The sequence below is a fragment of the Trachemys scripta genome, chromosome 2 (assembly GCF_013100865.1).
Source record: "Trachemys scripta elegans isolate TJP31775 chromosome 2, CAS_Tse_1.0, whole genome shotgun sequence".
In the NCBI taxonomy this organism is placed as follows: Eukaryota; Metazoa; Chordata; order Testudines; family Emydidae; genus Trachemys; species Trachemys scripta.
In genome coordinates, this window is record NC_048299.1 from 214,178,920 (window position 1) to 214,194,110 (window position 15,191).

The window sequence follows — 15,191 nt, forward strand, 5'->3', positions numbered from 1 at the left end:
GGGCTGTGTTAGAGTGCCTAACAAAAGCTCTAGAAAGCAACAATTACCTCTGTTGCTTAGCTACATAGTTTAAAATATTCCTATTAAGTGCAGATTATTGTGGAGGGGAAAAGAGGGACAAAAATGCACATGTGCACCACAATGCATTTCACTTCGCTGCTGCCAAACTGTTAGCATTTTGGGTCATTTCCAGTTTACATAATTGTTTGGTTCAACTGTTTGTTATATGTTAAAAGAAAATATTTATTAATTCTTATTCTTCTTCAGAAAATTGGACTCATATTGGGAGAGGTGGCCTCATGCACTATGTGCAGATAGTTGTGTGTTTTGGGTATTTTTTTTAAATGTCTGCAAAGCTCGGTGCAACTTTTAAACCAGCTCATCTCTCACTATAGACTTTGAAGTCATCTGAATGAAAAAGTTTGCTATATTTTCAAAACATGGCATCTAGTAATGATGATTGTGATTCCTTGTGGTTCTGTAATGAACCTCTGACAAATAAGTGTCTATGATTTAATAGCTTATCTCTCTGCTCTGCTTGGAATTACATATACTCCCATCACCAGGCCATTTTGATACAAATGGCTCTAATTTTTTTTATGAACAAGTATGCTTGATACATGCCTTTCATTAATTTACTGGGTAAAAGATTGTACTAACCATATTACCAACAACAAGATTAAAAAATAATGACTCAGCCCCCCCCAAAATCATGAGATTTAAAAGGTTTAAAAATTATGAGATTTTAAAAATGTGGATTTGGGTTTTTTTAATTGCCTTCTGTTTTTTGAGCCTTTGTGGTTCACATGTTGAAGTTTTTTTTCTGTAACCACAAGGGCTGGAAACTTACTTTAAGAAATTAATTAATGCTGATATTTCTTGAAATTGCATCACTCCTGGAGTTGGGGCTTTCAGACAAAAACCAAATATTGTGAGATTCACAATAAAATCATGGGAGTTGGCAACACTGTATCAAGATACAAAAATGTTATTTTAAAACACTCTAACTCTATACCATGCTGTCCTGCTCTCAGAATTTTCCTGGAGTTGTACAGAAGATAGACACAGGAGAAAGTGTGCACATTTATGAGGATTAAAACACTGAAGTTATGGAGGTACAGGGTACAATCTGAATCAGCACAGAAAAAGTCAGTTAAAGCTTTTTGTGAGACTGCTGGTATTATGAGATGGAAATACTCGTAGGAGGTCAGAACAGCCACGAAACAGCAGAGTTGTGCTTGCTTGGTCGGTAGTAAGTTTGGCTCAGTGATTGCATCAGAATGGGACAGTCAGTGCACAATTCCCTACTAGTTTAAGATATATTTTAAAAGTAACCCCCCCCTTCAGCTCTCCACAGGAACTTGCAAGATGTACCCACAAATCTGCATTCCAAAAGAGACCCCTGATAGAAGATTGACCAAAAATAAAATCCTGGCCCCTATGAAGTCAATAGCAAAACTCCCATTGACTTCATTAGGGCCAGAATTTCACCCATAGTTCTCTTACCTGGATAATAAATTTGGCTTTCAATATAGACATATAAGTATACATTCCAGTTTTGTAACAGCTATACGTACCAGAAATGTACAGGGTATTGGTTTTCAAAAACGAAGATTATTCTATTCTAAGTAGATGTGGGTATAACTCTAGATCCAAACCCCCCTAAAATTTGGGAATCTGCATCAGAATCTGGATCCCCAATTCTGGGGCTTGAGGACAGCTTCCTCTTAAATAGAGGCACCATTACTTTTTCATATTATGTATGATTTCAGATTTCAGATTATCTGCCCATTTTCCCTAGATATTGACCTTTATAACCTATTGACAACTATTTTCTTTTTAACAAATGCAGTATTGATTCCACTGAAATCTGAGACCACTTTCTTAAGTGTTGGGCTAACAACTTATGCAAGGCTCCTCAAAGAAAAAAATAACTGCAATTTATTTTGAAAAGTATTCCATTAATTTTGAATATATAGTTGAATGGTGAAGGCAGAAAACATACATACATAATTTATATATATTTATTTAAATATATATGTGTATTATAAATATATCTCATATTCTTCCCTCAGCAGTCACATTTTGTAGCACCTGCATGGTAGAACTTTCTATAAATTGTTGAGCATGTTTGGGTTGGGTATTATAAATACAGTGCAGAGTCTAATGATCAGGTTAAATAGAACACAGATAATAGTCACATGAATAAAATTGCTTTGGTAAATGTTAAAGTCAACATTTTGTTAAGCAGGTGATTGCCCCCACCCTCATGCTGAATATATTAAAGTGAAAATCCTCTCTTTACAAATGTGTTTTTCTAAGTAGTTAGTTTTTCACTACATGTTTAGCCTCATTCTTTGACAGCCTATATTAAGAAGCAGACACCATTCCTTATCTGACCTGCAGTGATGGCAGGTCTCTGTGACCTACACAGCATTAACGACCATAGAAGGAGATGTTGTACAAGGTCCTTGTTTTTGAATTACCATATTTATATCCAGATTGCAATGTATTATCTCAAATCTACATTCTTTCTACATTCTTTCCCAAATCATTCTACATTCTTTTTGAAAGCATTCAGTTTGACAGGCCTCTTTTCTTTGACGGCAGGGAGTTTACATTAATTTGGAGCCGTTCTTCATTGCTACCTGTAGCAGACGTGTCATTTGTTTCGAGGACGTTGACATCCTCCTGCAACTCTGTTCTGTCCTCATTTTCTTCTCTGCATTCCACTGTGGGACTGTAGTGACGGGGTTTCATTAACAGGGACTTCCTTTTATTGACTGGAACTCCTGAAATCTGTTCTTCAGCTTTTCTCTTCTTAGCCATGGAGCATTTGTAGGCACTGCATTGATTTAAAAACAGCAATAATGAAAAGAAATTGGACATTATTGAACAAACAGCACTGTCCTATATTTTAATTTCAAGTAGAAAAAATGAGGCTGGTAAAATGCTAATACACTTGCACTTCCAGCCAGCTGTGTTTAGAGGATGTTTAGTTTTAGCTCTTGGATCTAGAGAGCAGGGCACAGACAAATCCATTGCACCGGTTCTCTTTCACTGCTACCAAAGTCTGGTTATAAAAAAATCCTTAATCCCAAGTAAACATATGTTAATTTAAGCTCTGTCCTGCACTAGATGAAATACACCCAGAAAGGGATGAGAAAAGATTGATATTGATTTGCTAATCCTGAGAAACAGCTAATGTGAAAAGTATACCACCAGTTACCCTACAGCATACTGTAACTTTATAACGCTTCTACTTACATGGGTGTGGATATGTGCTTGCTTCTTTTGCATTGCTGCTTGTGGGTTTTTTTTTTTTTTTTTTTTGGTTTGTTTGTTTGTCTTTGATGGGTGGGTGAGAGTCCATTTTAAGATGAATGCATTTTTTCAGTGTGAAGACTTACATATTTAAGGGCATTTTTTGTGTGTGATTTATAAGTATAAGTATATATAAATTACCATGGCCTAGATTCACAAATGTACTTAGGTGCCTAAACTCCAGACTTAGGCACCTAAATCCCAGTTTTAAACTCTACTGCAATTCATAGTACTCTTACTGAACCCTGTAGGCACCTAAACTCCCTTTTACAGTAAAAGATCCCTAGGGATCCTATATTTCTTCCCCTGAGTCTCCATTCAGACACTTATCTCCCACCTAAGCCTCAGAGTATTTCACCAGCCAGGAGAAGGTAGGTGTTTGGCCACCTATGCCATGTATAGGACCTAATCCAGTAGGCTCCCTCACAGCATGCTTACTGGATCTGCCCCCTCAAGCAAGTTCACCCAACGCAACAACAGCTGCTTCCACCTCATCACTTTAGTGCAATGGTTTGTATATTGACCAAAGATGTGGAAGGCCTCTAGTTCAAGTCCCCCCTCTTCCAGAAGGGGAAATGGGATTTGAACTAGGCTCTAAACCTCTCAGGTGAGTGCCCTAACCACTAGGCTATGGGATATTCTGCTATGAAGTGCCCTCAGGCTATGTCTACAAGCTAGGGTGTGTTGATTGTGCTGCTTGTGTACACCTACTCATACTAGCTTTCATCGAGCCAGCACACGAATAAATAGCAGTGTAGCCACGATAGCACTGGAAGAGGCAAAGGAGGCATGGCTTAGACATGCTGACTACAAACCTGCCTGAAACGGGTGGGTGCATACTCGGCATGGCTAAGCTGTACCTCCCTGCTGCTGCTACTCAGGCTACCGCAGCTACACTGTGATGTAGACTCCTGCTAGTTCAGCCAGAACTAGTGCAAGTACTTGTATGCAGGGAAATCACACCCCTAGCTCATAGTGTAGACATAGCCATAGTCTCTTCTGTTGAAGCTGTTTCATTGTGGATAAATAATTAAAAAGCTATTTGAGCCAAAGAGAGACAACAAGCAAGAGAGACAGCACAAGCATGAGAACGACTCAATAAGCCGGTGGTTACAGTCCACACCCAGGATGTGGGAGATCCAGAATCCTGACCCCTTGCTCTCTGACTTGTACTGTAACACTAACCACTGGGCTAAATGGTAGAAGGCGGGTCCTCCTCTTCATTGTTGTAGTGAAAACAGCACAGGTGCCTAACTCCAAAGGTAGTGGATCGCAAATAGAGATAGGTGCCTTTCTGCAGATCAGACTTGGGTGTCCCTTCTGTGTGTGTGTGTGGAGGGGCCTAGGTACCTAACTCAGGCTTTGTGAATCACAGAGTGCTCCTGTGACTTTCTAGGCTCCTGAAAGCTAGGTGCCATGACACTTAGTGTCACAACACCCTCAGTCCTTATGTGAATCCAGGCCTTTTCATTTAGGGGAGGTTACACTACGTTTTTGCTATTGATTTGTATAGATCTGTACACATTGGGATCTGTCCACAAGAGGTGAAATCAGATATATACTTCTGGTACACATGGTGTGCCATATTCCCCTCTCCATTACACTAACGCACTCCCACCAATGCCAATGGGATTGCATCAGTGTCATGGACCGTACAATGTGTCAATTCACTGCTTTATCTATGTCCATATATCTTGTCTATTTAAGGGTTTTTTTGTGGCTGCCCTATGCCTCATTGTAACTGAGCAAATTTCAATAGGTTTCCAAGTCATATTTCTACAGACATAACATGATGTGCATGGAATGCTGATTACTACAACATTATCTCAAGGGAATATGAAAACAAACTTTGGTTGAACAGCTCAGCTAATGTGCATGACCAGGAACTACAATATATACAATATTTGGTTCCTATAAAATACTACAAATAAATAAGTAAGTAAATAAATATTTTTCCTACATATCATAGGCCAGATCCTTAGACTTTATGGGTGCTGTGCCATTTACTAGCTGAGAATGTAGCCCTGTAACTTGATTATAACTTTTACATATACCTATTTATAGGTCCGCAAAACAAAAATGTGTGTGAAATATGCTATACCTTCCACAGCAGGTTGAGTAATGTAACATTTTGTGGTGGCTATTTCACATTTGTGCAAGCTTTTGGAGTGGAAGGTTAGCAGAAGATCTAAACATATCTTTCAGTTGCAACAAGACCTGAATATCTATAGGTCTGTCAGCTATCTAGTATATCTATGTATTCAATATAGCTCCCACCAGGCTAGCATCTGAGTGGCATGGCAATCTAGGTCAGTGGTGGGCAACCTGCAGCCTGCGCAGCTTCCTGCAGCTCCCATTGGCCAGGAACGGCGACCCGCGGCAACTGGAAGCTGCAGGCAGCCATGCCTGCGGATGGTCAATGTAAACTCTGTCTTGCGGCCCGCCAGTGAATTACCCTGACGGGCCGCGTGTGGCCCCTGGCCGCAGGTTGCCCACCACTGATCTAGGTGACACATCATAGCTAAGAAGTCAAAATGTGACACTTCACTAAAAGATGTGCCTCACAACACAATATTCTTCAACCCTTTTCTCACTTTTTGTATAAGTAATTTTTCATTGTCGTCATTGTTCTCTCAGACAGGAGAATACAGCTATGTAATATGACTAATAGCATTCATATTATATCTGTCACAGATGAAAAAACTACATTTATGGATCAATGTAATCCACTCATTGGTTTCTAGACCCTAGGGAGCATCATAAATCTACACAATGCCCTTGGGTACTGGATTTCGTATTTGGCTCTCTGATTTAGCTGCAAGATTTGCAAAAATCCATGTCTCCAAACAGCTCCCTATTGGTTACACATATTACAAGGCGCAACAGCATAAATTAATCCTTCCAAGATATCTTATGTGTGCTAAATTGGCTCAAGTTCTGATTGTTTTGGATGGTAGCATGTGACTAAACTTTAAGCTTTTTGTTAAAAAAAAATCCATTTCTGGCCAAGAACCTTTTTGGCAACCCACCACTGTAAACATGAAGGATATGGAAATATGAAGATCTGCAATTTTAGGAGATGTTAGAATGCTACCAGTGTGCATCTTAAACAAAGTGGTTGCTCTTGATCTACTGAATACTAAACTTACTGTGAGTGCCATTAAAACCTGGATGTTAACCACTTGCAGTAGTTAAATGTGTTATGAATTTTGTGGTATTTCTCTTTTTGACAATAGTGCATACCACATATATCACAGCACAATAAGTGTCCCTTTTGGAAATGGTGCCCCACAGACACTGACACAGATAGACACACACAGACACAGACACGTCCGCCCACCCACACCAGAGATACGCAGTGTGGATTGAAGTGCATAATGTACCCTGAAAAAAACTGTGTGGAAGAGTTTATTAGTCTTTGTTGCTGAAGTTCTGCAATATTGTATCACTCATAATAGTCATGGTGTTGCAAAAAGGCTGGAATTACGAAAAAGAAGTAGAAAGAACCATAACAATGCTTTATAAGCCAAAACTATCAAAGTTTACTTTTTAAAACTTTTTCATTCATTTGTCAAACTCCAAATTTACCTCCAATGGATATTATGAGGATTTAGGAATTAATACTGTCCTCATTTCCATTGATAAAGCTAATTCCCATACAAACTAAATTAAGAATTTTTTAGGCTAGAAGTGCCCATTACATCATCTAGTCTGACCTCTTGTGTAACACAGGTGATAGAATTTCACCCAGTTACTTCTGTAATGAGCCCAATAACTTGTGTTTGACTAAACTGTATCTTCCAAAGAGCCTTAACTAAATGGTCCACAGCTTAAGTGGGGGAAAGAAGCAAAGTAAGATTGTCATTCTATTGTTAAAATCTGCTGAATTCATTTAAGCAAATTGGGACAATGTATTTCCCTAGTTACATATTACCAGTTCACCACTGTGATTTCAGCAAAAATGCCACGAAACACATTTGTGTATCACAATATCCTAGAAGGTAGTCAAACTCAGACTTTGGCAGACAACAGGCAAGAAAGAATACCAGAGACAGGGTCTCCTGCCTTCTGGAGTTTCACTCTGGGAACAAACAGCAGGAAAATCCCAGGTGATTATAACTAAAATCAACTGGCATCAGGGGAGATGCAGCTCTGATTTACATTCTTCACGTGACTCCACACTCCCCTGTGTATGATGGATCAACGCGGAACCACTTTCGGAAGCAAATGTATGATAACTTTAAGTTCTGTTTAATTCAAATTTTGAGGCCAAATTCTGCTCTCAATCCAGATTTTATTTAATTGCTGTAAATCCAGATTTTAGCCCAGGACGCCCACAGATCTGACTCTTCTCAAATGTGCTGTAAGCACATCTTAGAGCCAGAGGGCTTTTCCTTTATGAAGCAGTGTGATGCATTAGTTTGCCCACATCAGATTCCTTTGTCTAACGAGTGCGCCAGGTTCAATCAGCTCTCCAATAGAGTTTCTAGAGTTTCCTCTTCTCTGATTAAAATAAAAATATTTTATCAGAACCAAATTTATATAGGCTTATTCCTGACACCTTTCTCTGAGAATATAGGTGCCAAAGATTGCAGTGATTGACTCTTTTTTAGGAAGCTCAGCTTATTCTTCACAGGCCAGGAAAGTGACTAACATTTTTAATTAATTAACATTTTCCCAGTAGAAAAATCCTCCTGCCTTTGCTGTTAGTGTCCTTTTAAGTTGCTACTTCTGAATCTTGAGTAAAATCAACCAGACATCCACAGCCAGTTCAAATAATTCACCAAGAACCTATTCTTCCTCTTACCCTCAATCTTATATTGTCTTTAAGGAAAACCAAAACAAAACACCCTAACTTTACTACATGTAGTTGTTTCATACTCTTGATTTTAATTTTCAGTTCATTGTAGTTGCTGACTATTGATCTTACTACAAATTTCCTTATCAAAGTATATTTCTTTTGATAATTTGTGCCTCCTTTCAAAGATTTGCTTTTTTAAATTTGTGATAGTATGTACGTATACATATGCACACACAGACACGTTGTCCATTTGTCTCTAAATGTAGATGTTTGATAACGGGCACCATAGGAATTTGAGACTCAGGCTAGCATGTAGATATTTGTGTCTATCTATCTATCTATCTATCTATCTATAATCAGCTTAGATATCAGCATTCATGAAGTACCCATTTCAGCACTGTCTTAAAAAGTTTGTCTCTCTGTCTCTGTCTCTTTCACACATACACGTTAGCAGAGATCTGTCAGGCTGTAGTTTGTCAAACAGTAAACCTATAATTTAGCTTCTCTATTACTCATCTCATAAATTCAACATCTAATAGTTTTGTTGCTATTTATCAATGGTCTGCTTGTTGTCATGGAACACTGATTCAGCTGTCAAGGTTATTTGGTAATCTGAGGCTCATAAAATGGGAGAAGATTTTTTTTTTTGTTATGAGCCCAAAGCCAATACGTGCTTTCCCCTAATTTAACTGTTCTTAAATGTTATGAATAATAAATCATTTTAGTACTGCCTATAATGAGCAGATTTTTTAAGCAAATGAGTCAGCTACTAAAAACAATCCTGTATCAGATATCATAATACAAGCCACGAAGTTAAAGTACAAGACAATTGCTTGTGTGAAAAGAAGAGCCTCAAGTAAAGTTTTCATGCTTATAGGACACAGGCATTATTGACAATTTTATCCCAAGTGCTTAGGGTCTTCCCTTTCCTTTCTTTCTTCCCAGATTGTGCCCGGGTGAATGGTGGGGCTAGGGAGAGTGGAACAGTGCTACACCTTCCCTAACCACCTAGTGGCCAATTTGAAGACAGTGAGAAAGCCGAATGGCTGCAGTGAACTCCCCTCTCCCCATTAAGCATTCCAGGGCACACAGCAGCCATTCTTGTTGCTGGAAACTGCCCTGCCTGCCCTTCCCCATAGGTGGCATGATTGTCAGTGGAGGATTTCCCACCTTGCTGTGAGTCTAGGAATTTTTCTCTCTTGGCAAGACTGGTAGATATCCGGTTAACTTTTTCCAGTTTCCTCGCAGTCTCCTGCAGACTGCCATGAGTGAATAAGAGAGTGCATATTGTTTAAACAAACAAATAAAAGAGGAAGAGAACACTGTCACACTTCCAGTTGGTATCCCAAGCAAGAGGCTTCAAGGGACCAGCTCCTGGGGTAAACCTCAGCACAGGACTGGTGGAATCTGTAAGCTTGTGGGGCAAGAGAGTGTCTTAATTCTTCAATGACTGAGTTTCCCTTCACCTGCTCCCTCATTCCTCCTCACTGGGTGGTGGAATCCAGCATCAGACTGAAGCGTGATCAGAGTGACGCAGCTTCAGCGAAGGGAGTCAGCCCTCATTCCTTGGCTCCAGGATCTGAGGCGATTTAACCCCATGCCAGACCCAATTAATGCTTGGTAGTTAAAGGGTGGGTCAGCCTCCTCATCCTCTAATATTAACTTTAATTCAGTTGTAGGCTGCAGCTTTAAATCCTAATCAAAGTTACAGTCAATATTTTACCTGATAGCAACAGAAAATTGGAAACCTTTGTTATACATTTGTATCATGCAGATACTCTGGAATACACAGTGACAGTCAAATGCTACTTTCCTCTTACCATTGTCTCAGCTAGGTTACACAGATCCTCCTCTCACAATGGAATCAGTGGCAGTAAAGCACTCAGTCACTGCCATCTATTATGTATATTTTGTTTTTCTACAATGAGTTTTAAGGTTTTTATTTTATTCTGTTTTTAACAGTGCAAAAGCACTGAAAAAAGCAGAAATGATGAAGGATTCCTTCCTCAGCCTGTCCATAATTTGCAGTCTTCTTCTATGGCTGTTTGTTGGTTACCTAGGAAACGGATGCAGATGGAATTTGATTGGCTGTCTTAACGGAGTGACTGTGAGAGCTATAAGCAAAGTTTTAGGTAGTAGATGTGTGAGTGCAACACACAGCAAATGTACATTCTTGAGAATGACATAAATCATATTTCAAGGATGGTGATGGGTGGGACCAATTGGTAACACCTAGTGCACAAAAGGAGAGGGCTTTCTCTTAGGGACACATGATGAGACTGATCACATGGCAGTTGAATGGACACTGGCTCTGGGCTAGAGATTGATTTTATTGGTGAAATCAACCAAAGATGTTGAAGGTAAATGCAAACAATGCAAGAGATGCCAATGATGGAAGGCAAAAACTCAGAGAGCAGCTAGCCTGACTAATACAATGGACAAAGAGAAATAATACTATTAATAGAACAGCATTTGCTGGAACACCAATAGTTGGAGACCAGTTTAAATAGTGTTAAGATGATAGGCCCGACTATGCGACTTAAAGAATTACAAAGACTCAAGGAGCATGTGTACATTTTGTAGCTCCATAGAACTAGAGTGCCCTGCCTGGGCTGCTATCAAGAGGAAGAGAGACAGAGCGATGATATTACTATGATGTTTCTTCATAGATACAAGATATAAGTTGGTGTCTTCACAGGAGTGAATTGGAACACTCAAGTCTCCACTGAAGGTCAAAATTCAGGGATTTGTGTGGCATTTCTAATTCCATGCAGTTATTTACTGAATGTGAAAACACTCGGCTTTCCTTACTATACTCAAAGATACATCATAGAAAGTGGGCCACTGTATATTTCTCTGACTATAATTGACATGGCTCCTCCATAGACGTTCATATTTATTTAGCAGACATTACTGTTATTTTAAGGGGGAAAAGGTGATACAATTTCTGGCAGAGAATACTAATTTTGTGGGGCAGCATGCATTGCCCAGTCTGAACTGTGAAGCCTGAGTCCCTACCGGGTTTACTTCCTTGGGAGATAGAAAGAGGCACCCAATCAAGGTGATGGGATGGGATGGGATGGGATGGGATGGGCTAGTAGACTGGGTATGATTTGTCCGAGACCATAGGTAGGTATTCAGGGCAGCTAACCTCTCCTGCCACCACAGCTACACTTCTCCTATTTTCCATGTGCTAGCTCAATCAGACCTAGTGTGGGTATGTGCTTTAGAGCTGGAATTTACACTTCTAGATCTAGAGTAGACATACCCTAAGAGGTGCAGCACAGCCCAAGAGAAGAGGAAGCTAAGGTGCCTTTGTACCCTCCCAATCCAGGGTTGTTCCGTGTCCCCTGTGTAACGACAGATCTGGGGACCTTTATAGGTTACACAACCTGGCCCCCGCTGCCTGTGTGCTGCAGAGCTGCCCACAATCCTTGTAGCCTTGTATCCTGATGCCTCAAAACAAAACACAAGGAAGGAGGATGCAAGTCCCTCCTACAACCCTGCCACAACACATCCACTATGCCAGGGCTTGCAAGGGGATCCTCAGAAGACAGCCTTACAGCTGTCTACCACAGTGCTTGTACTTGGAGAATCTTTCAGATTCTATGGCCAGACATAGGGCTCATATTAAACACTTTGACTAGGCTAAAGGAGATGAAACAGATGTGAAGCTTTCACCCACTATGTTTATCATCATGGTGATAATCATGCTCCCTTTGAAATTAAAGGCAAAATCTCAAGTAACGTGAATGGGCACAAGTTAGTTAAATATTTGTGAGGAAATAAAAGTATGAATGGGCTAACTTAACTGAAGGAGAAAGCTGGTTCTAGTTGCTGTGTGGAGAGATTTTTGCAAAATTGAGCATTTGTATACATTTATTTTACAGCAATAAAAATACTGAGAATAATATTCAGATATAGAAGTTATTTCTAACTAGGGCAATGGTATATGGAGATAGAGTGTGCCCAGTAAAAATTACATTATTTTACAAACAATTCTAGTCAATCACATGTTGGATAATATTCTGAGGTCTTCTAGCAGTGGGAAAGCACATTCAAGAAAACTGAAACATAAAGATAAACAATTGGATCATTAACTCAATTAAGACTCATTTAGGCACAAAGAAGGACACTTGAATACTGTTTTTCACTCTAGAGTACTATTTTTGTGCGATAACAAGAACCACCTGATGTTCAGTCATGGATGACTTGTGACTTTATGCAAGTGTTAAAATAATCTGTTCAGCTAGCAGGGAATCCAATGTGGGATATTACTTCTGAGAAAATGGGTTAGTTCCATTGATTTGTGATTGGCTGACAAGATACTGAACACAATTTGCCCTGGCTGCTAAGTTGTGGTCAGCATCATGCTATCTAAATCAATTGTTCACAATTGTGTTCAAATATCACAACATTCTGTAATGCAGATAAGGCCTTAGTAACTCAGAAACCAGTCTATAAACATTCAGATCCTTATTCCTATTAGAGATACAGGGCCAGATTCTTGATTCAGTTCTGGCAGTGCACAGTGATCAGGATCTGGTCAGCAAAGAATCCCTCCAGTGAAGGCTAACTCCCTCACAGTGTAAAGCTGGCAGAGCCAGTTCCTCCCACTTCCAACACGAGGATCACATTAGGAGAGGGCCGGAGAAAGCAAGGAAAAGGCATGATGGAGGTCTGCTTTGCTACAGAGATTCTCCAGTGGCTGAAGGTCCTTTAGAGACTGTGTTCCAGTGACATAAGTAGGAGCAGCTTGTAAGCTGCTGTAACTCAAGTTGGAGCTGGAAAGTATGATTCTTTGATGGTTCCTTCCTCTACCCTATACTGAATGGAACACGGACACAGGGGGAGCTCACCATTTTGTTTTTCATGAACGAGACAGACCTTCCATCAGGTTTCTTAAGTACATATTTGAAAAGAATTTAAATCAATAAACCATATCAAGGAAAGTCAGGCGTCTTTTGTCAGAATTGGGGAACCGATATATTCTTTTGAAAGGCTTGGTAGACAAGTCCCATTTGGAGGACATTTTGCACTTGGGGCAGCCTGGAACTGCAAATCAGTGGAATTACTCCTCCTTTATACAGGCGTAACTGAGATCAAACTCTATCCTGATTTATACACAATAAATAGATAAATATTATCTGCATAACAGAGATATCAGACTGGTGGTATTCCTGCTCTCCCATTTGCCTCTCTCCTTCCTCTTTGGACACCATAGTGATGGGTGTGGTATGAATGTCTTAGTAAATCACTGACCAGATAAGAGTGATTATTAGATACATTTGCCATTACTTGGCACAGTCATTGAGCCAAAATCAGGCTGAAGTAGGTGGGGGTAGGTCTCAGGGGAGTCTTTGAGCCATACTAAGCAGTGACTTAAATGATGGACCATAAATGGGATGGGTGTAAGTGCTCAACTAATATATAGAAAGTTGCACTGATTTGACTTTCAATAGGTTTGAATGTTATTGAATGTAACTTACCAATTGACAGGATGGAAAGTATGGAATGAGGGAAATTGTACCAGGAAACTTTAACTAGTGTCTCATCATCATCTGAACTCCTGCCATCAGATTCAGACCTGGCATAAATGGGACACCCACTTATGCTAGGTCTGAAAAAACCCAGCATACTAAATCAGAAGATAATTTTTTTTTTACTAACACCTGTTTGACCAACTTACATCATTGTATTACTTACACAGCCATTATACTAATGCTGAATTTGACCTGCTGAATTTCTCTGGACCTTTAGCACTAATTCTTTCCCACCACTTACTTTCAAAAACTTCATTTTCCTAAGTCACTGTTCTTTCTGGTACCATATCATTTGATACATTTAATTTACCCCCTTGATTTAGCAATATGTTGTTATGGATTATTTTCTTCTCTTACTTTTTTTGACTAATCACTGAAATTAATCCATGGACATCAAAGAAGAAAGGGCTACTAAAGCTGAGGAGCAGGGAAGGGGATCAAGGAGTAACTGAAAAATCAGAGGGAACATCACTGAAGGATGGTAGTGTGGCAAAGCTTCACATAGTGCCAGCATTAGAGTGGAGTTGTTCGGGGGTACAATACAGATTGGTGAAGGTTGACAAAAGGGTTAGAAGAAACCCTTGGTGGATTAGAAGAAACAGCTGAAAAGACCAGAGTCCTGATTCTGTACTCCCATGCCAATACATAATTCAATTCACTTTGATAGAGTTACTCCTGATTTATTCTAGAGAATCAGGTCCCATGAAAGTACTGGAGAAACAAACGAACATCATGTTCAAGTTGGGTGGATGAATCAGGAAGAACAGGAGAGCAATTGAAGACAGTGTGAGGAGCAGAATCTAGGAGGACCATGGTACAACCATGAGAATGGAATGAGTGGGGTGAGAGTGCTCCCTCAGCCACCAGGTGTGCCGCACTGCCTGGTCCATTTGCGTGGTATCTCATTCACAAAATACACACCGTCTGTTTCTTTTCCCTGTGTGTGCCTTTAATTTTTAGGTTCCAAGCACTGCAGAACACAGAATAGGCATGTATCAGAAGGAGCCTGCCACCCCACCATAGCAGACTGATTCCCACTAAGCTTGCAGTCTTCTGTTTAACACTACTACCTAAGTGATCAAGGTGCTATAGCTAGCACCCTGTCAGATCTTGGAACAATGATAGGTTAGGCGTGGGAAACATGAGGAACTGGGAAAGCCAAAAGAGCATCAGAATGTTGGCGTATAGTGGAGGAGGGTGGAATTTCTGTGAATTGTCTATTGTGAAATCTCCCCCTCCTCTTTTAAATGACAAAGATATCTTTCTGGTCAATGGACTTGAGTGTAAAGGGGGCTGGAATCAGATCCAGTAAAAATAAGAGCCAGATATTGAGCTCAGTGGAGTGATGATGATTTAGCCCAGCTGAGGATCTGGCTATATATATATATATATTTGATTATGCATTTATATACAACAATAGAGTGGATCACATCTTAGAAGGTGCTGAGTAGCTGCAACTCCCATTGACTTCAGTGGTATTGACAGATGCTCAGGAGCAGTCAACACTTGGTCCAGTAATATAA

The 15,191-nt window shown here is 39.9% G+C and overlaps 1 protein-coding gene across 4 annotated transcripts in view; it reads right to left on the reverse strand.

Moving 5' to 3' along the window:
• ST18 (ST18 C2H2C-type zinc finger transcription factor) overlaps positions 1-15,191 on the reverse strand; it is a 189,538-nt gene that overhangs the window by 50,716 nt on the left and 123,631 nt on the right. For all 4 annotated transcript variants that reach the window (XM_034762912.1, XM_034762911.1, XM_034762913.1 and 1 more), the window contains one exon: positions 2,649-2,845. In XM_034762912.1, the coding sequence (XP_034618803.1) occupies positions 2,649-2,845 (197 nt within the window). The remainder of the gene's footprint in view (positions 1-2,648; positions 2,846-15,191) is intronic.